General features: G+C 37.7%; 1 protein-coding gene across 1 annotated transcript in view; it reads left to right on the forward strand.

The window, feature by feature from the left end:
- Positions 1-23,503, forward strand: part of LRGUK (leucine-rich repeats and guanylate kinase domain containing) — a 45,780-nt gene extending 22,277 nt beyond the window's left edge. Inside the window, exons 6-11 of the mRNA XM_008573362.1 lie at positions 3,663-3,787; positions 8,557-8,700; positions 13,940-14,020; positions 16,238-16,324; positions 17,625-17,731; positions 23,380-23,503. Coding sequence (XP_008571584.1) covers positions 3,663-3,787; positions 8,557-8,700; positions 13,940-14,020; positions 16,238-16,324; positions 17,625-17,731; positions 23,380-23,503 — 668 coding nt within the window. The remainder of the gene's footprint in view (positions 1-3,662; positions 3,788-8,556; positions 8,701-13,939; positions 14,021-16,237; positions 16,325-17,624; positions 17,732-23,379) is intronic.
- The last annotated feature ends 3,993 nt before the right edge of the window (positions 23,504-27,496 follow it).

Consider the following 27,496-nt stretch of genomic DNA (forward strand, 5'->3'; position numbering starts at 1 on the left):
AGCTTCCAATGCCTTCGAAAATTACTGTAGACCCAATAAACAAGCTTTCCTTTTCAATTCCTGACATCTCTTGCTAGTTTCAGGATTCCTTTTTTCTAGTTTTCTGATCCTTGCCTGCTCCCCATGGGAAGACTTCCTGACCCAGCTACCCACAAGCGTCTGTTTTTTTCTGCCATGATTCAGAGTATCTTCATCTTGATTGGAATACAGCTACCAGGACACCAGAGCTCCTGAAATTAGCCTTAAACACTATTGCCCTCTCTGCTGAACTGAGACAGATGGCCATTCAAAGTTTTCCCAGCCTAGTTTTTGTTGCCAAAGATTGCCTGCTCCAAAGGTACTTTATTTCATCGACAGCTGTGTGAGATAGTTTAATATCTCATTTCCTTTATTTCACGTTCATCTTTTTTGAATGAATCTGAAACCGATGAGGAAAACCTAGGAATTTTTGGCACATTTAGCAGTATTTTCTTTTCTAATTTCCTTATTTACCTTTTTCTCTGGCCTGTGTCTTTCGGATTCAACCCCGGCCTTGAATCTTCCATTTCCATTTTCTTGGCCAAGAGGTAGAAGATATGATTCCTTGGCCTCATGTGATTGCCATCTAGTAATATCACTGCCTTATAATCGTGCAGTGATTTATGGTTTGTGTCGCTCCTTCACATGCATTTTCTAATTTTTCACCCATGACCTAACTTACCCTTAAATGGCAACCTGGTGTTATCCCCACTTTACAAATGGGAAATTTGAGCAGAGAAAAGTTAGGTTATATAACTAGTAAGTAGGAGAGTTAGAATAATTACAAAGAATTATGAGGCAAATATGTATGTTTTATGATGTTTATGATCCCTTCCTTCCTCTTTAAATTTTTTTTTTTTGATTCTCTGATTGATGGAAGGAGATAGCTGGGAATTATAAGTTGACCAGAAAAGGATTTGAGAAAGAAATAGTTTGTCTAGAGTGAATACCAAAAAGTGGAATTGGATGTTTACAATTGGGACCCCTCTCACCCAGTAGTATAAAAGTATCTGCTCTTCAAAAGCTTGCACTTTAAAATGTTTGCTAAGCTGACAGGTGACAAACGGCATCTTATCTTAGTTGGTATTCTCCTGCAACAGGTTAAGCAGAACATCTTTTCATATGTTTATTAGCCACTTGGATTTGCTCTTCTGGAAATTGCCTGGACGTGTTCTTTGTCCATTTTCTATTGGGGTGTTTTGTCTTTTTTTCTACTGATTTATTGTCATTTAAAAATGTATTCTAGTTAGTAATCCTTTGTCTAATATATATTTTATATATTAGATATATATAATATCTAATATATAAGTATATATTAGATATTATATATGTTCTCCCAGTCTGTCATTTGTACTTCTTGTGTAATTAAAAGGTACTAAAAGAGAATTAGTAAGAAAATAAGGGTTATCTGTCAAACCCCCCCCCCAAAAAAACAAAAAACATATGACATTGGTTTAATATAAATGTTAAAAAAAAAAAAAGTAGACTTTGGAGTTAAGTCCTAAAGAATAGGTAGCATTTAGAAAGGAGCAGGAAAGCAGTATGAAAAAAGGATATCCTGCTAGGTAAGAAAGTTCTTGGTATATTCTAGAACTATTGAGAGGATTGACCTGGCAAAAATAGGGAATTCTCATTGGATTACAATGGGGATGAAATTGGATGAATAGGTTTTGCTTATAGTGAAAAGCCTTAAATGCCAGAGTAAGGAATTTGGAATTCATCCTATGAGAATTTTTTCTTATCTGTCCTGGATTTAATTTAACTTAATTAATTTTTAATTGACACATACTGATTGTATGTATTTATAGGGCACAGAGTTATATTTCAATACATGTGCACATGTGTGATGATCAAATCAGGGTAATTAGCATATTCATCACTGCAAAAATTTATCATTTCTTTGAGATGAGAGTATTTGAGCTCCTCTCTTCAATTGAGAACATACAATATTGTTAATGATAGATGCCTAGAACTACTGTAGACCACTAGAACTTACTTATCCTTTGTAGCTGTGATTTTTGTATCTGTTAACCAACCTCTTTCTATCCCCCCATTCCCAGTTACTAGTAACCACAATTCTACTCTCAACTTCTATAAGCTCAACTTTTTTTCTTTAGTTCCCATGTATAAGTGAGAACATGCAGTATTTATCTTTCTGTGCCTGACTTATTTTACTTAACATAATGTCTTCCAGGCTTATCCATGTTGCCTCAAATGACCGAATTTCATTTCTTTTTATGGCTGAGTAGAATTCCATTGCGTATATATACATTTTCTTTATCCATTCATCTGTGGATGGACACGTAGGTTGATTCCATATGTTAGCTATTGTGAATAGTGCTGCAATAAACGTGGCGTGCAGATCTCTCTCCAGTATGCTAATTTCCTTTCCTTGGGATAAATATCCAGCAGCGGGATTGCTGGATCATATTGTCATTCTATTTTTAGTTTTTTGAGGAATCTCTGTACTGTTTTCCATAATGTCTGTACTAATTTACATTCCCACCAACAGTGTCTAAGAGTTCCCTTTTCTCTGCATCCTTGCCAGCGTTTGCTATTTTCTGTCTTTTCGATAACAGACACTCTAACTGGAGTGAGATGATACCTTGTTCTGGTTTTGGCATCCTATGAGAAGTTTTTAATTGAAACGTGATATCCAATCAATGTTTTGAAAAAATTAACCTGACTACAGTGTGTACAGTAATTGAGCACAGGAAGTAATGGATATCAGAGGTAACTGTTGGTGCCAAAGGTGAGTTAGTTTGGCAGAGGAGTGAATAAAAAGGAAGTGAATAATTAAAGAGATATTTTAAATGAAAAAAGTGCCAGGTCTTGGTGGTCAGTTAGATTCCCTGCAGATTATCAGAGACTGAGAAATGGTGCAGTCATAGACTAATTGAGAGGAAAACTGAGGTTTGATGGGGAAATGAGATTAAATTCTGGAAACTGGTCAAAGAGATTGACAACATAGAGAACTAAGTGGAATTGGTGACTTTGAGATTGTGGTTTCAGGTGACTACAAGGATGGAACATACAAGATAAGTTAAAATTGTATCAATGAATGAAAACTTAATGGATGAGGAAATTAAGGCAGCATTTAAGCCTCATTTATTTTAAAAGGAGAAAAGTCAATATAGACAGGAAAAAAGGGCTGTTCCTCTCTCTAGGAGGGTAGTGGTCTTTGGACCACTCATTGGCTACAAATGACATCTCTCAGGCTTTCCCCTAGTTATGAGGATGATAGAGCTTGGTGCATGTGGCCTCAGCAGGGTGACCCTGTATTCAGAAGTCCTGCCTGTGGGAAAGCACATGAGTTTCTCATGGAGACTGATAGCTAACCAGGGAAACACACTGCTGAGGAGCAGCTGGGAACCACTGTGGTATGTCTTTTCATACCGATTAAATGTCACATATGAATGCAAAGCGATGCCTTTAAAAAGATAAATTTCATAGAGAATATAACATATTCTATGTGAAAAATATATTTCAGGATTTAGTGTTCATCCCACGAGTATATTGGGCATATAATACTGCTTTATTTAAGCTGCTGTCTGATTTTTTACTAGTAATAATTTACCGCTAATTCTTTTTTTCTTCAAAATGTTTTTAATGACATTTTCCTTAAACATACTTATGGTATATAGGCAACGAGATAGAAGAAATCAGTGGACTAGAGATGTGTGGCAATTTAACTCACCTTAGTTTGGCCAACAACAAGATCACAGCAATTAATGGCTTAAACACGTTACCAATCAGAATACTTTGCCTGGTGAGTCTAATAAAAATGTTATTCTTTATACAAATAGTAGTTAACATTTTAGTAAATGTATGAATTATGACTACGTAGGGTATTTTAAATGTCTGAACAGCAAACCTCTTCATGAAATGTTACTGTCTTAAGTTTTGTTTGCTCCTTCCTATATCTGTATTTGTGTGTGTGTGCACGTGCATGTGTGATCAGTATTTCATGCTAAGTAAAATGATTTTCTAATTTGATAGCCAAATTCAGTTTTTTAAAAAGTCGACTTTTTATGCTGGAAAAGAGAGGTATACTCCTAACAAGTATTTAAAATCGAAGTTTTGTTTGCTCCTTCCTATATCTGTATTTGTGTGTGTGTGCACGTGCATGTGTGATCAATATTTCATGCTAAGTAAAATGATTTTCTAATTTGATAGCCAAATTCAGTTTTTTAAAAAGTAGACTTTTTATGCTGGAAAAGAGAGGTATACTTCTAACAAGTATTTAAAATCAGCTTTATAATACTGTATTGGTGAAAATAACATTTAAGCATAACATTTATTGCTATTGAGACTTTATTGCCTTCAAATGAACCACAAGATGTTTCCTGGGCACTGAGTTTTGGCAGTCCTTTTATATTAATACATGGTAGTCACCCATTGTAGGAAATCAGAAATAGTGCTGACAATAAATGAGCAATTGCAGTCAGAAAGTTTAAGTTTGATTATTTTTTCCCCATGGAGAGCACTCTTCTTAAGCTATGTGACATGCTGTGTGACTATGACTCAATGAAAATAGAGACCATTTACAAAGAAATCAGCAGGATCATAATAGCTCCAAAGATATACACAATATTTAAAAAATAACAGTATGGTTCGCTCATTTGGGGGCTAATAATATTGTTTGTGGATTATCCAGGATTGTTCTTTCTTTCCTCCTCTCTCCTACTTCTTACCCTTGCATGCCTTTGTAGTTCTTCATTACATCTGTGACAGGGTCGGCAGGGATGAATTCAAGCCATGAAGCTTATAGCTTATGAATTTCTTATGTGAACTATCCCATAGGAGGGTGTCGAACTAATGTTTGAAATGACATCTTGGTTTATCTGCAGATTTTTAACTTATACAATATACTACTCCTGTCTTATTTAACCACAGATCACTAAAGATTGGCTATGTATTAAATTTTTTTCCCCTGAGCTTAGAGCTCAAAGTGTTTGTTGAGACCCATCCATACCTGCAGTGAGGTAGGTGAGGGTAAAGTACTGGCACCCCAGGACTGAGGATGACACTAAGGCTGGAAAGGTTTCATAATTTCCCTTAGGTTTCATGTTTTCTGCCTATGAAGGCATGTTAGCAAAGCATAAATGAAAATGAATTTGATAAATTGGATTGAAAAATTTTAAATTATAAAAGAAAGCTATGTTTTAAAATTATGATGATCTGAATGCTTATTGGCAGTATGTTCTATTCATTTTGTACTTTGTTAGAACCATATTCTTTTCTCTACATATGTTCTCTGTATTGACATTCCCACTAATTTTAAGTAGAGTGTAAGTCGAAAGAGATCTGGGGGTGTACTTAAGAGAAAGGGAATTTATCTCATTATTAAGAATAATAGCACATAGCACTTTCATCCTAAAAGTTTGTTTCAATAACTAGTTACCCCTGTTAACAATTCTGTCGGAAATAGATTTTAGAAATAGCATAAAATACTTATTTTTTTCTACAAATAGATTTAGTTGAGTATTTCCCAATCTCCACCCCCATCACCCAAGATGAACTAGAAAATACAGAATATGCTGTTATTGATTATCCTTAAATTTTTTGAGAACAGGTAGATGTATTAGTCCATTTCTGTTGCTTATAACAAAATACCTGAAATTGGGTAATTTATAAAGAAACTATTTATTGCTTACAATTTCAGGGGCTGGGAAGTCCAAAGTCCAGGGAACACATCTGGTGAAGGTTTTGTTCTTGTTGGTGACTCTATTCAGTGACTCAAGGTGACATGTGTTGGATGGCAGAGTAGAGAGAGAGCTAACTCCTCACACTTTCTCCTTTTAAAGCCCTCAGATCCACGCCCATGACCGCCATTAAACCATCAACTTATTAATCCATTCACTATGGAATGGTCCTCACAATCTAATCACCTCTTCAAGGCCCCATCTTTCAATTATCATAATCGGATTTCCCACCCTCGACAGTTACAGTGGGGATTAAGCTTCAGTGACTTCAGGGGGACATTCAATCCACTGCAGAAGGTTTTCTTTTCCAAATTTTAATAAAATCTATAAGATAAAATGATACACACTTGTTTAAACAGTTTTTAACACTTTTATTTTTAATTTGTGGAATCAGAAAACCATTTAGTTACTGTTGAAAATAATTCTTTTTACAATTTAGAAAAAGAACAGCTCACGGTATGAACCAATCGTTAATTCTCGACCATCATCTCTTACGATAAATGTGAGGGGAAAATGTGGTTCATTAATGAGCTATTCTGTCACCCAGCTTTTTAGCAAGTAATGACAATGTTTCCCAAACTTTAAAATTCACTTTGTCATAGTAAAAGCCACTTGTTTTTTCTGTCCCAAACTGGAAGATTAAGAATGTTTCTGATTTCATTTATTTAAGAAAATAACTTCTCTCTGAAAGTCTTTTCCCTGCTAATCATTATAAAATGAGCAGAATTGTTCATGCAGAAACTGATGCCACTTTTAGGAGTGATGCATCAGTTATTTTGCACTGGATAAAGTACTTAACTATATGCCTTTCAATTCAGAAATTCTGTGATTCTGAAATTTTCTCAGTTCTGGTTTCTTTGATGACCACAGGCTAATTAAACTTTTCTGTGCCTCACTCAATTCATATCACCTTCCACTTTGAAAGCCATCAGAGGCACTGTGAAGAATTACAGTCTATCTGCCACATCTAAAGCACTTGGGAAGAAGTGTATTGTATATAAATTTGATGTATGGGCATATTTTGAATAGGATATTGAGGTTTTACTTCAATATAGTAAATTAATTTGGATATGATGTTCAGTGTAGTGTGCTTTTTTCTTTTCCTTCTCTAGTACACTTTCTGTAACTTTTTTGAACTCTGAACAGAAGGAAATTTGATTTCACTTTGGCAAATGGGATTATGAATAGTTTTTCTTTTTGTTATGAAAATTTTAAGAGTAAAAAGAATAGGATAATAAGCCCTCATGTGCTATCTCCCAGCTTTATAGATTATCAGCATTTTATTAACATATTTTAAAGAGCCATAGAATTATACTAATGAACACAAATCTTGCTCATTAAGTAAAATTGTATGAAAAATAGCATGAAAATTGCTCTTGCTATTAAATATACCAGGAAACATGTACCAGGAAAAATCTTGTAGATGGAAGAGAATACTATAATTTAATATTTTAGTTCTTAAATGCTTATTAGGTTTTAAAAGTATAAGAATGGGTACAACATAACATTAATTGAAACCTCAAAATTACTCTTTATTAAGATTCTTGGCTCAAACTTACAGTTTAGTTTTACTATGATTTAATATTTTAGTTCTTAAATGCTTATTAGGTTTTAAAAGTATAAGAATGGGTACAACATGACATTAATTGAAACCTCAAAATTACTCTTTATTAAGATTCTTGGCTCAAACTTACAGTTTAGTTTTACTATAACATTTTCTTATACCTCAAGGATAAGGAACCCAAGGAAAGATGAAGTATGTTGAAAAATGTACAAGAAAATGCAAATTATTGTTTTTATTTGTTGTTATGGGTACATGGAGGTTGAAGAAGAGGGCAACATTGAAGTCTTGAATCTATTTTATTCTCAATGTCTGAGAGGATGCTTATGTGTGAATTATTGAAGAACTTAGTTTAGTTATCTGTTGTATGCAGGCCACCCTCACTGTAATGAGTTGGAGAAATAACCATTTTATTAGCTAATGATTCTGTAATCTGAGCTGGGTTCAGCTGGGTGGTTCTTCTGCTTGGCTTGCTGCATTCAGCTGCCATATTGGTTAGGGGCTTGACTCCCTTGGAAGGCTGAGATGGCTGGGGTTTTCTCTCTATTTAATCTCAGGGCCTCTCTGCATGTGACTTCTCCTTCTCACTACAAGTTCTCTCCAAAAGAGTGCCTGGAGTTCTGACATGGTAGCTCAAGGCTCCCAAGACATGAAAGGAGAAGCTTCCAGACCTTCTTAAGTCATAGGTGTGGAACTGGCACACTTCTGCTATGTCTTTTAGTTAAGGCAAGTCATAGTTCCAGCCTAGATATAAGAGGTGGGAACTGCACAAGAGCATGAATAACTGGAGGCCACCAAGGTAACAGACCACCACAGTCCTCATAATATAAAGTCACTATATTTAGAATGTTTCTGAAAACAAAGCATATGTGGGAATTACAATATTCAAGTGGTTTATTGTGATGGCGATGAAAGAATTGCATTAAACTTATATTTCTAAAGATAAACATGGAGTTATGCTGCCCTTAGACTTTAGGTGTGCAATGTTAAAAGCTTATACTACCTAGCTTTTGTCTTTCCTACTGATTTGAATGCTCATTTTGCTTGAATGTTAATGATAATATTATAACCTATCTTCTACCTGAGAAACAGGGATTTCTTTCTGGGGTGTGTGTATGTGTTCAGGGAGTGAATGATGGAGACGGGGCAGGGTGGGGAGGGACAAAAATGGCTTGTTGGTATTTTAGGAGATCTGGCGCAGTATCCAAAATGAACACTTGCCATTACAACTTTTCCTACGAGAGGCCATTAAGTGTATTTTGTCCATTTTAGAGCAATAACCAGATTGAGAAGATCACAGGTTTAGAGGATCTGCAAGTCTTGCAGAACCTGGATCTGTCCCACAATCAGATAAGTAGCCTCAAAGGCTTAGAGAATCATGACCTCCTGGAAGTTATCAACCTAGAGGATAATAAGGTAATGTCATACTTTACACATCTTGGTTTCAATGTCTACACAAGAGGACATATTAAAGACCTTAGCACAAACACCCCATTTTTGGGTTCTCAAGGGCTGTCACATTAAATGCCAGCTTAGAAATATTATTCTAGCAAATTTCCTAGAGCAGTAGTTGCAGGACTGTTTTTTAAAAATACTTAGAATTCTTAATTTTTGAAAATTTGATGATTCCTAATTACCTTATTGTATAGGTTTAAACTGCAACCACATGCACCTGATTTCCTGAAGTAGATGTGTTCATGCAAAATTTTGTGCAGATTACGAATGTCTAAAATGTCAGAGCAAGGAAATTAGAGATATGAGAATAGCCTCAGGCTGGTGTTTCCCTATGCCTACAATTTAAAGAGAAAACTGGGTGAGGGGTGGAGAGAGGTGGGGGGATATTGGCCAAAAGATACAAAATTTCAGTTAGCTAGGAGGAATGAGTTCAAGAGACCTACTGTACAACATGGTGACTATAGTTAATAATAATATATAGTCATCCCTCAGTATCCGTGAGGGTTAGGATCCAAGACCCCCCAAAGATACCAAAAGCTGTAGATACAAAATAGCATAGTATTTGCATATAACCTATGCACCTTCTCCTGTATACTTTAAGTCATCTCTAGATTACTTATGATACCTAATACAGTGCCTACACATCACTTTATTTGCATGGATTCATTGTAGTACTTGGCACAGCCAATTCAAGTTTTGCTTTTTGGAACTTTGTGTATTTTTTTTTCCTGAATGTTTTTGATCCATAGTTGGTTGAATCCACAGACGTGGAGCTCTGGAAATGGAGGACTGACTGTATTGTATTTTTGAAAAATGCTAAGAGAGTAGATTTTAAATGTTCTCACCACAAAATGATAACTTTGTGAGGTAATGAATATGTTAACTAGCTAGATCTAGCCATTCCATAATGTATATGTATTTCAAAACATCATGTTGTGCATAATAAATACATATGGTTTTATCTGTCAATATAAATTTTTTTTTTTTGTCTTTTTTCCGTGTCCGGCAACGGATCGCAACCCTCAGTGTTGCCCCCGTACCGGACCGGGGACCGGCAACGGGATTGCAACCCTCGGTGTTGCTCCCGCACCCCGCTCAGCCAGTGAGCGGGAACCGGTCCGTATGTGGGATCCGAACCCTCGGACGGGAGCGCCGCCGCGCTTCCCAAGCGGTGCACTATCCAGTGTGCCACCGGGCCGGCCCAATATAAATTTTTTAAATGCAAATACTCTAGGAAAGGCTTAAACCATTTTAAAAATAAAGAGACACAGGAAGTGAATTCTTACACCCAATTGGTAATAACGATAGTGTAAGTCCCTGATCTGCATGATGAGTTGGGGATTGGTCTTAGTCAATCTTGCACGGATAGCTTAATGAACACTTTACCTGAAGAATTATGTAAATTGGCTTTCATTCTTAATTACATTTTATTTTTAATTAAAGCATTTGTTAAATCCTTATCATGGCATATTAAGTTGGTACCTATGACTGATTTCTTATGCAATAAGGTCTACAAAGTGATTTTTTTCATATTGAGTACTTTATCACATTTTGGGGGGAAAGATTTCATAAGAAAGATAAATGTTTATTTCTTCTTAAAAATGAAAATTTGGCCCAACCCTAAGAGAGACAGTCAGTGCTGGGGCAAGATGTGACAATGTGAAGACCTGGCTCTGCTCTGCTGTGGTGGCGCTTATCAGTTTTGTCTGATGGCTTTTTCTCCCACAAACTTCCATCACCTGTAGGTTGCTAAAAATCAAGAAAAGTCAGTCATTAGGTTTGGGAATAAGTGGATTTTTAATCACAAACAAAACTGTTCATCCTCAGGCTCACCTGATTTATATATTAAATTGTTTTGGTGACTTCTTAAGTTCTAGTGCGTGACCCTTGTTCACTGTGCCCTGTGTCTTAGGAAGTCAGCATAATCTCTATTTCATATGGTTTTGATGTCCTTTTCATGCAATCGCCATTGAAGATTGATTTTCAAAAAAATTTCCTACCTAAAATGGTTCTCACATAAATACAGGGGGTGTTGGAAACGTGGAATGCACTCATTAAATTCCAACTCATTGCATCTCAGGATCTAGGAAAAGGAGTAATAGTAATGATAATAGTAACAATTACAGTCACAGAATGATCTAGAGATATTCGCTGAGTACTTTACACACCAGGCACTGATCTAAGCATTTTACGTATCTCAGTTAATCCTCATCATAACATTGTTTTATGGCTTGCTACAAATATAATGCGAGCCACAGATGTGAGCCACAGATATTATTTGAAGTTCCCTAAAAGCCACCATAAAAAATGTAAAAAGAAACAGGTGAAATTAATTTTAATGTATTTGACTTACCCCCATATACCCCAAATATTATCATTTCAACATGTAATCTGTATTCAAAATTATTGATGAGATATATTATCTTTTATTGTTTCATGCTAAGTTTTGGGCATCTGGTTGTATTTCACACTTAGAGTATCTCTCTATTCCTCCCAGCCATGCTTCAAGTGCTAAGTAGCCACTTGTGCTAGTAGCTACCGTATTGGAAGGATCGGAGTATATTACTGTCTTTCATTTCAAGAGACTTTTCAAATTACATTTGAAAAAGTTTAAAGAAAAAAGGAGTATCATTAAATGAAGAAAGGAGTTTATAATTTTCAAATGTTAAAGAGACTCCACCAAAAATAAGTGGCCTTGTGTCCCAAAGGGGGATCCTTTGGCAACAATTGGGTCCGTGACGATAACATAATTCCCTGGCTCCCCACTGGGCAGGTCGGGGAGAACCAATAGTACTTTGAAATATTCTTTGAGGCATTGGAAGAGTTCCTCAGAGATTTCTCCAGGTCTACTGATAATACTGTGTATCAGGGATGGAAAAATGTGTCATTTAAAAGAAACCTAACATAGCTTCTGCTTTTCATGTGATTAATTTGATGTTGGGAATATTGTTTTATTAGTATAAATATAATATTTCATCAATATTATATTTACTTGGTTTTAGCTCTCGGAACATCGTAGTACCTACGTGTGATAGTTTGAATGTGGTTTCCAAAGGTCCTTTCAAAGGTCCTTTGTTTGGGGGCCTTTTGTCACTCTCCACTTCTGTTCATGTATGCGAGCAAAAGGAATTTTCAAGGAATTAAATACAATCTGGCTTCTAAGTGAACCTTATTTCTCTCTGGATTTAAGTTTGTTAGGCCTGTAAAGAGAGGAGTTGGATCAGACAATTCCTTAGGGCACCTGGGGTCTCCAGGGGCTGACAACAGTGATGCAGAGGTGGCTGGGGCTGGGTATAGAAGGTGCTGGCGTGATGAGGGCTCCTGCTAAAATCAGTCTCCATTCCACCTGGCCAAGGTACCACTGCCATGGGATGCAGACAGGAAGGAGGACCCTCTGAGGATTTTGGCCTCTTTACATCCAGAGCAGCTGGCCAAGGCAGAGCAGCCTGAGCTGCTATATAGTCACAAAGGCAGCAGAAGCTGTCCCAGCCACTGCTTTCTCTGGATAGCCTTGGCTCTCTGCAGAGCGCGGATGATGGGTGCATGCCTTGAGCCCAGGTCCTGATGCTGCCTCTTCACTTTTCAAATACACATTGAACTTTTGGCCCAAGGCTAATGTGACTTTACTCTTTGCCCACGGCCCCTTACTTAATGCCTGCGTCGTGGTGGTGGACTTGGCCTGCTTCTTGGTGACCTGGCTTCGTGGCAGTGGAGTCAGCCTGCTCAATTGTCCCTTGCCTAGCTGTAGCGCTGACTCACTAGAATGCAGGCTGCTGACCTGAGGCCATGTGTGCCACAGCCAGCTGACTTGGTTAGGCCAGCAGTGCAGGACAGAGGGCCTGTTACAGCCAGTTCATGTGACTGGGGAGGAGACCAGCACTCCTAGTGGCAGCTGGTGGAGCCGAGGGCTCCCTTGCAGAAGGGGTTGGAATGCCAACTTGCAGGAACTTTCTTCTAATCCTCATACAGACCAAGCTTATTTCCACCTCAGGAGCTTTATAACATCTGACATCTCTGCTAGAAGATTTTCCCCAAATTTTCAAAACAATTCATTCCATGTCATTTAAGCTTCTATGCAAATCCTCTCCAAAAAAGGCCTCTGACCACCTCTGGTCTCTCCAGTGTCTACTCCCTGTTTTCTTTATTCCTTCACACTAGTTTATTTATCATTAGTACTTACTACTGCCCAAGTAATATCATATATCATATTATATATTATACATATTATATATTATAACATTATATCATAATGTAAGATATTATAATATTATATCACATTATATGATATATCATATTTTTACATCTTTAGGAGTAAAGATTTTTCTTTCCCACTAGCATGTTAGCTTCACGGGCTCAGGGATCTTATCTTGTTTACTCTGTGCAATGCCTAGTTTGTAGTTGGCACTCAAGAGTTTTTGTTGACTGAATGCATGACTCTCAGGAGCCCTCGGGAGCACCCAGATTTGCCTCTGTTCCATCAAGTGCTTGGTTGGTGTTTAAGGTGCATGTAATAAGATTCTAGAATGACTGTATAAAAGAAGTGAGGCTCCAGTGTTTTCCTGCTGGATGGAGAGAGGAGACAGAGACTGGAGATGAGAGGAATTGTTTGACCTGAGACGATGAGGGCCTTACATAAAGCAGTGCTAGTGAGGAAAGAGATGGAATGCTGGCTTCCAGAAAGATTCCTGAGGTAGAACTAATAGGACAGATTGGAGGTGGTGGGTAAGGCAGATTTTGCTGAAGAGGGGTCCCAGGCTCCCCACTCAGGTGACTGGGGGATAGAGGTGCCATCTAGCCTCCTTCCACAGTGATCCAGAACCCCGGGGGCCTTGGGCATCTGTGTTCCCCTTCCAAGAGTAGGACGAGGTTGCTAAGAGGGGTGCAAGTGTAGGCGTCCTGGGGGTTCAGCTGAATCGGCAAAGTGCAGCAGATACTGGTTGTCCTATGTGGCCCCTCTCTCTGCTGCACACCGTCACCTGCAGCAGATCCCACCCTTACCTCTCCTCTCCACCAAGGCCACAGACCCAAGACCCTGTGTGTGTAACCAGCTTTCACGGAAGGTGTAGGGACAGCAGCATCCCAGACGACCTAAAGTGAAATTTTGCCAGAACAGTTATATAGTATTCTTAGAGGAACTATGTTTCCTATTGTCTTTCTGCATTTAGTCTGTTGATGATAATTTGTTTCTTTGATTGAACAGATTGCTGAGCTGAGTGAAATAGAATACATTGAAAACCTACCTATCCTTCGAATTCTCAGTCTTCTAAGAAATCCAATTCAGGTGAGAGACCATTTAATCAGGGAGGGGAAAGCGGATGAGGACTATCTTGGAATTCTTTTCCAAGAAGCACTTTTGATAAAAAACATCAGGAATGTGAATACAGTTTGTTTATCTTCATTCTCTGTCTCTTAGGAAACAATTAGAAGGGTTAAGTAGGACTTAAAGGCTTGATTTTTAGAAATAAGATCTTTCTTGACTCTGCTGTGAGAGAAAGTAAAGCCTGAAATTGATCATTTACCTGCTGTGCGTGGTCAGCTGTGACTTATCCTGGGCGGGACTAAAGATCACAGGAGGGAGCTAATCAGATTGCAGAGCAATGTTCTTTTACATTAGAGGAGGCAAGATGCCAGTATGGTTCCTATTTTATAACAGGGAAGAAAAAATCTAAGGTAATTTACCTGAGATAGTCATGAAATTGATATGGTTGTAAAATAATTATAGAACAAAATAATATATTTCCTAGGGGTTCTTAACCTTCGGGACTCAAGGATCGGGGACTGTTTTCCAGGTCCCTGTTTTCCTCTCCAGTGATAGATCCTTTCTCCTGGCCTCTTTCCCCTCCCTCCTTGTCCATCTGTCCTTCATCCCATCTTTCTACTTATATCCTCCACTTAATGTTTCCACAGACTTTTGACTTCGTACATATCTCTTAGTACCTTTCTTTTTGTGTGTATCTTAATGAACATGTCTGAACATAAAATTTACAACAAAATCAAAAAGAAAAAAAAGAAGAAAGATTTCAAAATAAAAATAGCCCTTGGTGTGGGAATGGTGGCAGGCAATTTATTATTTATTTATTTATTTTTTTGTCTTTTTCGGGACTGGTAGGGGGATCGCAACCCTTGGTGTGGTGTCGCCCACACCACGCTCAGCCAGTGAGCGCACCGGTCATTCCTATATAGGATCCGAACCCGCGGTGGAAGCGCTGCTGCGCTCCCAGCGCCGCACTCTCCCGATTGCGCCACAGCGATTGCGCCACAGCGGGCAATTTCAAAGCATCTCTGGTGGGCGGAGCCCGTGGCGCACTTGGGAGAGTGCGGCTCTGGGAGCTCAGCAGCGCTCCCGCTGCGGGTTCGGATCCTATATAGGGATGACTGGTGCACTCACAGTGCTCACTGGCTGAGTGCGTGCAGCCGGTCTCAAAAAGGACCAAAAAAAAAGCATCTCTGGGAAAGTAAGGAGCAGGGCTTAAAGTGACCGTCACACCCCAATTCAGATCCATGAAGAGTGTGCGTATCCATGAATGAACATCATGAACCCTTTTGTGCATGTCAACTCATTTATATACAACCCCAGCAACATTTGCACATGGAGGTACATAAAAGATACCTTTGTTGTTCACTTTATGTGCATTCTCATCTGTAAGAGGCATCTTCCATGAATTTCTTTCCCTTAACAGAGATGTAGCTTCTTAATACAAAAACCTCTAATTATATTTCTAAAAGGCAGGTAATCCTAATACAGCAGATGATAGGGAGAAATAAGAAATTTGTTTTATAAATGAATATTATTTTATTATTGTAAAGCCAATTTATAAGTAATATAAATTAATATGAAATAATATAAAAATAAATGAAATATAGCCATGCATCACAATGACAGGGATGCTTTCTGAGAAATGCATCATTAGGTGATTTTGTCATCATGCAAACATTGTATGTAGAATTCACTTACACACCTAGATGGCATAGCCTACTACACACCTAGGCTATATGGTACAGCTACTGTCGTATGTGGCCCGTTGTTGACTGAAACGTTGTTATAAAGAGCGTGACTGTAATAGTAAATTATAGTGTTTCATTTTATTCAGTAAATAATGAATAATAAAGCTTCATTATTTACTGAATATAATGAAACTCTTTGGAGTCAGAAGACAGGATTTGAGTCACTGGCCATGGAACCTTAGATGAGACACTTCACCTCTCTGAGGCTTGGTTGTTTTCCTCTTTAGAAATGTGGATAATCCTACCATCCTGCTAATCTCACAGGGAGATGAATGAGGTCACACATTTGAAGAGTTTAATAAATTACAAGGCACGATCTGCATTTGATTAACATAAGGGGACTGGTAAGCGTGGAATGTAGAGACCTGCGAGGGTGTGTGTGGGAATGAGGGGGTAGCAGGTGGAAGATCCAGGCTCCTGAAGATAGAACGCTGGTGCCTATTGATCTGGGTAAAGGAAGGCAATTGACTAGTCCTCTTGGTGTTTTAAATAGGAAAAATCTGAATATTGGTTCTTCGTAATTTTTATGCTACTGCGATTAACAGAATTAGATCAGAAGAAGATTAAAGTGGAAGAAAAGGTATGTGATCCTGTCATTTCATGTGTTTATGGTTAACATGCTCCAAAGCTTATGCTGCCTGCTGCAGAACCAATACGATCAATAAATGAGAAACGTAAGAATATATAAATGAATTCTTTATTTAGGACATGTGTCCATGTCCTAGGGTCTGTCAGTTTAATCCTCTGCAAAGCTGAGCATCGACACAAATGCCGTGAAAGGCCTGCTGCTGGCACAGTGAAAAGCTTAGCAATGGGGGACAGAAGCACTGTCCACTTACCTAGGCTGGCAGTGTTAATGCAGACCGTCATTTCGGTTAACTGTCATTTGGAGGGTATATGATTCTGTGTTACTTTAAAAATTCATTTAACACTGATTATAATGTCCTTCTCCACATAATGAAATGGTACTCAAATAAATCACTATTCTGATATTGTTAATTCTTAATTCTTTTTAAAATCATGATTCATCTGATCACACGATTTCAGAGTAACCAGACCTTGAATGCTGGCACCTGCTTTGTCTTGCTTTAGTGGCTGGTGACAGCTGAAATCTCTTACACTGAATGCAAATTTGAGATGGGAATGAAAACAGGTATAAATACGTAGAGAAGTACATATTCCATCTCATAAATGCCTTTCTGAAATCTCTGTTAAAAATAGTTACAGATGCTAGCCTGTTATTATTCTCATACTCAAAGGTTCTTATTAGACTTCTCTTTCCCTTTAATGTTTTGCAAAGGGAGTAAATTTTAAAACCACATGTTAAGTAAAGGTAGATGAGGATAATGGATTGAGAGGGATGGCAAAGACCATGGGCTAGAGCACTGTGCATTAGGAAGGAAAGGCCTATATCCTTGAATGAAGAAGGTTATGCTAAGAGGAGGAAGTTTTGGTAGAATTTGAGATGATGGGAATAGTTTTAAGGAGCTGCCATGAGAAAAAAATTCCCCAATATCAACTACCTGGAGTTTACAGCTTTAAATTTTATTCCTTCTCATACTTAAAGTTGGAATGTTCACTATATTAAAAGTATTCATGGACTTTTTGTTTTTTTGCCTTTTCCCCTTGCAAACCAGGGAGTATGAGGATGGAGGGGATCAAAGAACTCCACTCCATATTTTAAAATAATTGTCATTATTTAGGTTTTAGGAAAGTTGGACTACACATGAAGACTGAATGCAAAGGTTCATGAGCATGGGTTAAATTATTTTGTATACCTGATTGCATGTCTAGATTATTTTATTAAAGAAAATCTAAGCCTTATCTTTTTTTTTAGAAACAAAATTTTTTTTTCTTTTACATTTCTAATTCTGGAAAAGGTGGAGGCAGTGAATAAATATGACCCCCCTCCTGAAGTGGTTGCGGCTCAAGATCACCTGACTCATGTTTGCAATAGCGTGATGCAGCCGCAGCGGATCTTTGACAGGTATTTATCAGGAATCGGTAGGGTAGAACTCAGGCTGGGCAAGCAAAATGCAGCCTCTTCATTTTCCCCAGCCTGTTTTGTGACCTGTTCATTTCCTACAGATGCCGCTTTCTTGCCTTCTCTGAGAGAAGGGGTCATAGTCTTTATCTGCTAGACTGTGTTGTCTCGGTTACAGTGTCGTCTCACCCACTTGAATGTGTTGCTCACTCTTCGGCATTTTCCCAAGCATAGTGATGAGCTGATTCATCTTCTCTGTCATCTGGCCACTTGTGTGGTAGCTAGCCTGTGCCATGCAACAGTGAAAGCTAATAATAATAATAATAATAATTTTCTCAACTCTTCTGCCTTAGGGTAGAAACACAGACCTTAACCTCTGTATTAATCCATATCTGTTTGCTTATAAAATAAATACCTGAAACTGGGTAATTTATAAAAAGTAGAATTTTTTCTTACAGTTTTGGGAGCCAGGATGTCCAAAGTCCAGGGAACACATCTGGTGAGGGCCTTGTTGGTGGGTGGTGACTCTTCACAGTGACGTAGTGTGTCATGTGGCAAAATGGCTTAAGTGAGAGAGAACTAAGCTTGTCAATTACTCTCCTTCTAAAGCCATTAGAACCACACCTATCACTCCGTGAATGGATCTATCTATTCCCGAGGGTACAGTCCTCATAATCTAATCTAATCACATCTTCAAGGACCCACTTTTCAATTACCATAGTAGGATTTTCTGCTCAACATCAACACAGTGGGGATTAAGTTTCTGATACATGGAACTTTGGGGAACACATTGAACTCGTATCAATCTCATTAACAGAAAATTAAATTGTGATCATTTACAGCCATTGCAAATTTTTCTTAGCTGTGAGTGAATGCTAAATACCCCTGCCAAAGAGCATTCCATGAATACAGATTATTAGGATTAAGGAGTCCCTAGCAGAAAGCCCAGCTGACCTAAGGAAAATCTGAAACAGTCTTTGCACTGAGCTGCAATCAGCCCAACAGGGAAGAGTTACCTGGCTTGGCTGAACATGTGAATAGAGTCTCTCGCCTCTAAATTCGAAGACAGATTTACCACGGTTTCTCCATTTCTTTTTAAACAATCTGTTGGAGCAGATGGCCACTTATTCTATAAGTATAATGCAGAAATTCTATCAATACCCAAAGGCGTTTTAAAAATGCTTGTAAAATCTCTTGGATATAAATGGCTTCTCTTCTTCATGTGATATTTGCTTCTGTACTTCACATGGTTGGTTTCCCACAGAGAGCAAAATGTTTTATTTTGCAACCCATGACATGATTTTTACATATAATTTAATAATGTAGACGTTGACAGTTTTATATGTTTATGGTAGCCCTCTAGGTGAAATGAATTATAATTTATTTACATACATCTGGAAAAGCACATTTGATATAAAAGATGGACATGTCCTCATTGTATTTCTTTTCTAGTTTATGATATTGCTAGTTGTTTCATGCTTTAGGGTACATTTATATAAAAGTATATATCAAAGAAATTTGCAGCCGTGTTTAATAAACACATACATCTTGATCATTTCTGGCTGTCAGGCAAACAAGAGCAAAGACCAAGCAGGCCCAGAAGTTCTGGGGTGGGGCAGGGTTCATTGTGAAACTCACAGAGACAGGATCCGTAGCTAGTTGTAGACCTGCCATTTCCTTTCCTACTCTGGGTCAGGCCACAGCTCTCTGGCAGCATCAGAAATCAGGCTCCAGGAGAGGAACCCTGACTCTCGGCTTGGGGACTTATATGCTGCCTTATTGGGGAATCACTGTCCCCTCTCCTGGCATAAGTGGGGTGAGGATACAGTATTAATGTGCCATGGCCAAACCTCGACTCTGGCCCGGTAGTCACTGACAGCTTCCTTACTCTCTGATGTGACCAAGTTCTCCAGGCTCATTTGGGACATGTCCTGTTCCAAATCTGGAATCAGCTATTTCTCCAAGAAGCCCAGGTTTTAATGAGAAATGGCACTTCCCAATCCAAATCTGGGTGCTAGGGATGCTCATTACTACTTGCTTGGTCATTGTTTCTAGGCCTTTTAGTGGAAAGAGCTAGGAATATATTTCTTTCCTTCCTTCCTTCCTTCCTTCCTTCCTTCCTTCCTTCCTTCCTTCCTTCCTTCCATCCACTATCCTGTCTATCTGTACCTACTTATGTACATCTATTCAATCTATCTATACCTATTTCTCTTATCTATATCTAGATAGATCTCCATATACCTATAGATAGAAGGATTAAGTACCTCTTGAATTCATATTGATATTGATGATTCAATTTCAAGACTACAGTCAAGCTTTTATTTAATTTCCCCTCTATTATATCTGTATTTCCTTTTCTCCCACATCAAGAATCCTGGTTCTTAAGGATACAGAGGAAAATGGAATTATGAAATCCCATAATTTCTCATTTTTTAATCCCATAATACAGTGCAACAGTGTCAGAATACCTGTACTAATACCACCACCAACATGATCACTGAAAACATTAAAGTGTGTTTTGCCTACGTTCTATCCATCTCCTCTTTTTTTTATTGTGGTAAAATATATATAATATAAAATTTGCCACTTTAACCATTTTTAAGTGTACAGTTCAGTGGCGTTAAGTACATTCACGCTGTTGTTCAACCACCACCACCATCCATTTCTCAAACATTTACATCATCCCAGACAGAAGCTCTGTATCCATTAAGCCATAACTTCCTTTCTCCCCTGCTCCCAGCCCCTGATAACTTCTAATTCACTTCCTGTCTCTAGGAGTTTGCCTCTTCTATATATTTCATACAAGTATCAACCACCCCATTTAAAAATAGTATTGTGCTATATTTATATTGTCAGAACATAAACCCAGCACATACTATACTTTCTCCTTCTTTGCTCTCATTTAAGCTAAGTTCTGTGAGTAATTACATAGTTATTTCTCACTACCAGTCCTTATACTGATGTCTTTTGAGTTACTTTGGTTGTATGAAGCTTTTTTTCTAGTAGATTCCTTAGGAAGGGTTATGGGATCAGCATCCCTTACATTCTTAAATTTAAAATTTAAAATTTAAAATTTTAAAAATTTTAAATTCAAAATTAAATTCTTAAATTTAAAATTCAGAATTAAAAATTAAATTCTTAAATCCTTAAATTCTTGCATGTTGACAATAATTTGTACACTTTATACTTGAAAGTCATTTTCGCTCAGTATAAAATTCATGGCTCACATTTTTTTCCTTGAATATAGTAGAGGTGTGTTACTCCATTTTCTTTTGGTATAAAACATTGTTGTCAAAATCTGGTGAAAATTTAATTTTCTTTCCCTTATAAGTCATGTGCTTTCTTTTTCTAGTTGAACAGATTCTTTAAAAAATTTATTTTTTTTCAATCTACATGTTCATAAAACAGATTTTTTTTTTCTTTTTCTTCAAAGTCCAGTAGTTTTACTAGACCATGTCTTGGTGCTTGTCACTCTGGGACGATATTTCAGGTATAAATGTGTGCCCTTTTAATGTGTAGGATTTTTTTTTTAATTTCATAAAAGTTTTCTTGAGTTACAGTCTTTAATATTTTTCTGTTCCTTTTGGTTTTCTTCTTCAGTAAGATCTCCTTTGCCTGTTTCAATGTTTGTCACTTTCTCTGAAATCTTTTTTTCCCTTTAGTTATTTTTTTAAAAACTTATTTTGAGATAATTGTAGATGCAGGTGTAAGAAATAAAACACAGAAATTCCATATACCTTTAACCCAGTTTTCCCCAAAGGTGGTATCTTGCATAACTATGGAAGAATATCAAAACCAGGAAATTGACCAGAAAATTCACTGACCTTATAAGATTTCACCAGTTTTGCATGTGCTCTTGTGTGTCTTTAGTTCTGTTTCCTTCTATGCAGTTTTATCACATGTGTAGGTTCATCTGAGCACCACTATACTCAAGATACAGAGCAGTTTCATCCTCAGGATCCTTTGTGATTCCTTTTAGTAGCCACAGTGCCTCCCTCCCTCTCATCTTCCCTAAGCCCTGCAATCCACTTATCTGTCCCCATCTCTATAATGTTATCATTTAAAGAATGTTATGTAAATGAAATCATACAGTGTATAACCTTTTGGGATTGATTGGCTTCTTTCCACCACCACCCCCACCCCCGTCAGCATAATTTCCTGGAAATTCGTCCAAGTTGTTGCATGTATCAACAGTTCATTCATTTTTATTGCTGAGCAGTATTCCTTGGTATGGATGTATCACGATTAGTTTAACCATTCACCTGTTGAAGGACATCTGGGCTGATTCCAGTGTTTGGCTACTACAAATAAAGCTGCTACGAACATGCACGTACTGTTTTTTGTGTGTGTGCAAAGTATATATACCTTATGTGTATCTTACGTTTCAGCCTGCTTGCTTCCAGCAGGGACTCAGTGGCTGTTTGGGGGTTCCCTTGTTCTCAGATCAGTCAGATGCTGCCCATTGCTTCTTTCTTCTTCCTGCAGACTCTAGTGCCATGCAGCTTCTGTGGGTTTGTGGTTTGTAGTGATACCTTTTTTAGCTGGTTTTGTTATATGTGTTTTTCATGGGCTTTTGCTCTCAAGTTTTTCTATTTTTTTTGTGGGTATTCAGAGAGATTAAAAAGCTATGCTGTTTCATCGTTTTCACAGAATGTTCACAGAATCCACATCTCAGCCATGTTTTTTAAAAAATATGTTTTATTCTGTATCTCTATACTTTGTGTCATGAGTGGAGTCCAAACACATTAGCTCAGCATGTTACAGGACATTTTATTAATAAACTCATTCTTTAGTCCAGCCTTCAGGCTTGGAAGCCAAGTCTAGAATCATGTATCAGCTCTTCCTTATTAGCTACTGCTTTGAGTAAGTTAATTAACTTCTCTGTACTTAAATATCTTCATGTGTTAAATGGGGATAATAATAGAAACATCTTCATTAGTTTCTTATGATAATTAAATGAGGTAATACATGTGAAACTTCTAGAATAGTGCCTGGCACATAGTAATTGCTCAGGTAAATTTTAGTTCTTACTGTTAAGTTTGCTTTGCATATCTGTGTTCTAATTCAATAGATATGGATGTTAAACTTCAACTCTCAGACAGAAGTCTTATTTCCTTCATTGATAAGTTCTAGGGGGAGTACTTTAACATTCAAGAACTAATGTATCTTACCATATTTTTCCTTTAAAAAATCTTGTTAAGGGCCGGCCTGGTGGCGCACTGCTACAGTGCGCTGCTTGGGAGTGCGGCGGCGCTCCCGCCGAGGGTTCGGATCCCACATACAGACCGGTTCCCGCTTACTGGCTGAGCAAGGTGCGGGCGCAGCACCGAGGGTTGCGATCCCGTTGCCGGTCCCGGTCCGGTACGGGCACGACACTGAGGGTTGCGATCCGTTGCCGGACACGAAAAAAGACAAAAAGGAAAAAAAAAAAATCTTGTTAAACTTACATAAATTTGTATTTTATATGATTTTATATATGCTTTGAATATTATTTTTGGCATATTATAATGAACTCTTTTCTGGAAAGTAGGGCTACCCTTCTATACAGTGTCTACATGTAGCAAGTGCTCATTTAGCTGAGTTAATTATGATTGTAACACAGAAACATTACCTAACGGGTGGTAATAATTGACTCTGATCCTGTGTTGCAGCACTCTTCCCAGTCTGGATGCCCCTTATCCTATGTTGATATTAGCTGGTCCTCAAGCTTGTGGTAAACGAGAACTTGCCCACCGCCTCTGCAGACAGTTTAGTACTTACTTCAGATACGGGTAAGTTTATTTGTTGGCTTGTGTGACAGAAGTAAGCTTTTGTTTATTGGTTTATTGGCTTGTTAGAAGTTTGTTTATCCAAGTTGCATGTATCAATAGTTCTTTCCTAGTAAAATCTCAGATATTGATAATTTGGGCTATTAATTTTAAGCAAGTTCAAAAATGTACAAAACAACTTAATGTATAAGTTACGTTTTACAGCAGAGCTCGAAGTGGTAAGTAAATTGAATGTTCAGTAGATATGAACTTTTGGTAAGGACAGAGCACTGTGAGAGTGTTGGTCCTTGAAGGTAAATTATTGATAAAATAGGACCACTGTGATTACCTGCTCCTGAAGTCTTGATTTATGTGGCATTCTAATCAATGTGGTAGAGATGATTGCTAAAGTGTACTCCTAGTAATAGAAGACCTTAACAAATGACAAGAAGAAACAAAATATTTTGTCTTCCTTGAAACAGACAGTAAACACATAGCAGTGACCCCCTCCCCAAACAAACAAACATGGCTCATTCATGCCATTTTCATGCATTTTTTCCATAAAAGGCTTATTAGCTTCTTTGCCATTTATTATTCTGTGATATACACTGTTTTTTTAAAACTTGAATCCTCCAAATGTTTAATGTAATTCAGCACCAGCCAAATCACTCTCCAGGGTTTGAGAATACACGTCTTCTTAATCAAGCATACTCGTATTTGAACGCAGGCCCCTCCTGCCGCTGTTCAGCATGACAGCAGGGATCGATGCGTGAGGGGCTGCACTGCGCTCTGGTGGCAGCCTCTCCTGTGTCTTCCTGGAACACACACCGATGGCACTTGTGCTTTTTTTTCAAAGTCAGGTCTTCCTCTTTAGAGGCATATTTCAGGAGGATGGAAAGAGTAGGAACAGCAAAATCTTTTCCTTTCCTGTCCTTCAGGTTAGCATTCAATGCCCTTAAAGTTTTCCAGAGCAGATGTTTTGACGAGCCATTCCCTAATGACCCAGTTAAAATAGAGGAAAGTATCTGAAAAACTAGACCCATCCCCAGAAAACCTCCAGCTGCATTTACAGATTTTTTTAGAGGTTTCTGGAAATCAGATTTAGAATTGTCATTGTGGTCTCTTAGGCTGACTTACTCTTTTATTTTTTATGTATGGCAAAGAAATTACTTTTAGATTAGTGGTGTCTGTGAGCTGAGGAGGTGACTACAGGGATATACAGGACAGTGAGAAAACTAAGTGCAAATTATTTTCTAATGCTGTAACAAAAAACATATCTTCCCTTAAGCCACATTCATTCAAACAATGTAAATACTATTTTAAACAGGTCCATTTATTTAGATATTTAAAAGTACATCCTTTATTTGAACAACTCTAGGACACATACTATAGATTTATTGATTAATATATTTTAAACACCCTGAAGTAACAAAAATAAAAGTTAATATTAGAATAAAAAAGTAGAGAGTACCATTGTGTTCATATGGGGGTACTGAACCTTTTTTAAAAGATCAGCCGAACACAGTGAATGGAAGGTCAAACTAGGGCAAGAGCGTATATGCTGACTATTCTGCTACGTATAAATTTGGAACCTTTTAGCAAACCAAAGTGACCTGCAGGAACCAAGGCTTTCTCTGGTTCCTTTCACATCTCTGATGTCAATTATGATGCAAATTGTTGGTAGGCCAGTCCTTTTTATTCGTTTGTGATATGCTACTGCCAAAGTATGCTTGGTCCATGTGTTGTTTCAGGTGTTTATTGGCTCATCATAAAGATTCTGATCCAATCTACCCTTACATTCTCACCTGGCTAGGCCCCCTACTTATTTATTTTCATTAAGTCCTGTATTTCCTCTATTAGAATCCTTGTCCATCATGCTTTTGAATGTCTGCTTTCCTTGCTTATCTGTAACCATAATGAGGGTAAGAGCCAATGTTAGCCTTGTTCACCTTTGAGTTCTCAGTGCCCAGCACATGGCCAGGCACTTAATATGTGTGTGATAAATACTTGTTAAATGAATAACTGATGGAGTGAGTGAATGGGCAGCTGAATTAATGGTGCTCTATGCCACATTTAGTGGAAATGACTGTGATAAGAAGCGTAGGTGATTTCCTTCCACCTCCACTAATGGATATATGGAAAGATGGATGGATTCATTCATTTGTTCAACCTTCCAATAAATATTTATTGCATTCTTCCCATTTATGTGCTAGTCCCTGAGGATACAGTGGGAGCAAGACTGGTGAGGTCCTTGCCTAATGACATTTGTAATATAGTGGAGAACTCAGACCTTAGATAATTAGTGCCTTGCAAAACTTGTGTGAAGGCACAAGGTGGCAAAACAAAATTGTAAAATCAACTTCATCCTCCTGGACTGTTACTGCTGCCACTGCTCTTTTTCTCCTCTGGCTGGAATTAGTGGCAACTGGGAAGGCTCCTAACCGCCCCCTACCAACTACATGCTCACTCCTCCCCCTGCCTAATGGCTCAGAAGCATTGTCCAGCCATTCATTGTCACCCTCACGCAGGTAGAGATCAGGGCTCATTCAACGGCAAATCATTCTAAGAATTTCATCAAGGCATGGATCAAAGACCATGTTACTGGATAAAAGAGGGTATTATATAGCTAGTTATTTCATCCATTAAGAAAGTAAGATAGTACTACCATTATATGCAGCAACTTTGTAGTTAAAACTAAAGATAAAACCAAAGCACATCCTCAGGGGCAAGCCACTGCTCTTGCTTGGATTTACTTTCCTTTAATTTTTCTCCAACATAAGTTTTATGGATTTTTAATTAAAAGAAAAGAAAAAAAGGCATAAATACAGATTCATTGTGAAACATAAAAGCATTAACAAAGGCACTTTCTCTGCCATTTTCTTAAGTCTTTTCTTTCTCTTCTACTTATTTCATTTTCTCCTGATATTTTGCTTCCTTTTAAAATTGTATTGATCTGACATCAAGACATTCAGTAAAATTTTCACAAGCTAAGTTGCCTGTGCAGATATACAAATATTAAAAACATAGCTCAGTCATACAGCAAATATTGGTGTGGCTGAGAGGTTTTCCTCTAGTCTGAGAGTTTTACTTTACTGTTTGTTCTTGGTTTTAGAAAATAGGTTGGATGTTCTTTCTTTACCTGTGTTAGTTATGAGTGACCTGGAGATACACATTTACTGCCTTTAAAATCTCTCTATTTATTTCCAGCGTGATGTTATTGCACAAATTGGTGACTTCCTGGAAAAGTGCTGGATAATGAGGGTAACACAAAACAATACCAGCATGCCTATTTATCTTCCAGATTTAAGGCCATGAAATTGATCTGAATGGTCCTGAAAGAAAAACTTTATTCTTCCTTAGATCTTTATTTTATAGCAATCTCTATTTTCATAACCTTCTCATGATGTTGACTACTAAAATATAATTTATTGTTAGCATTATAAAACAGTAAAGTAAAAGACTACAGCTGTTTAGCTACATGAATGATATGAGCTACAGCAACCTAAGTGCAGTCTAATCTAAGTGTCTGTTTATACACATGTGACGAATTTGTAGAAAGTTTCATTCATTCATTCAATCAATATTTATTGAGCATTGTCCATGTGTCATGTGCTGGTGATAAAACTGTGAGAAGAAAACCTGGGTCTTGTCCTCCTGGCAGCTTGCAATCTAGTAGGGGATTTATACAACTAAATGCTATCTAACAAGATAGTTAGATACGTGCTGTGATGAGGGAAGTAAAGAAATAAAAGAGAAGTGGGATGTGGGGCTTGAGTGGGTAGTGCATTCTAGGCACAGAGAGCAACAGGCACATTTCATTTACTGAAAAAGCGTACATCGTAGTATGGTTGAACTTGAAGTATTAAGGGAGATGACAGAAGATAAGAGTGGAAAGATAAGGGTTTGATCAAAAAGGGTTTCTAAGTAGGAGAAACCTTGTCAGCAGTCTGGGAAAGCTTGGGAAGGAAGGCTAGAGACAAGGAGAATACAGAATATAGTGGCTGGTGATGATGATGTGAGT

Source organism: Galeopterus variegatus, unplaced genomic scaffold, assembly GCF_000696425.1.
Source record: "Galeopterus variegatus unplaced genomic scaffold, G_variegatus-3.0.2 Scaffold910, whole genome shotgun sequence".
In the NCBI taxonomy this organism is placed as follows: Eukaryota; Metazoa; Chordata; class Mammalia; order Dermoptera; family Cynocephalidae; genus Galeopterus; species Galeopterus variegatus.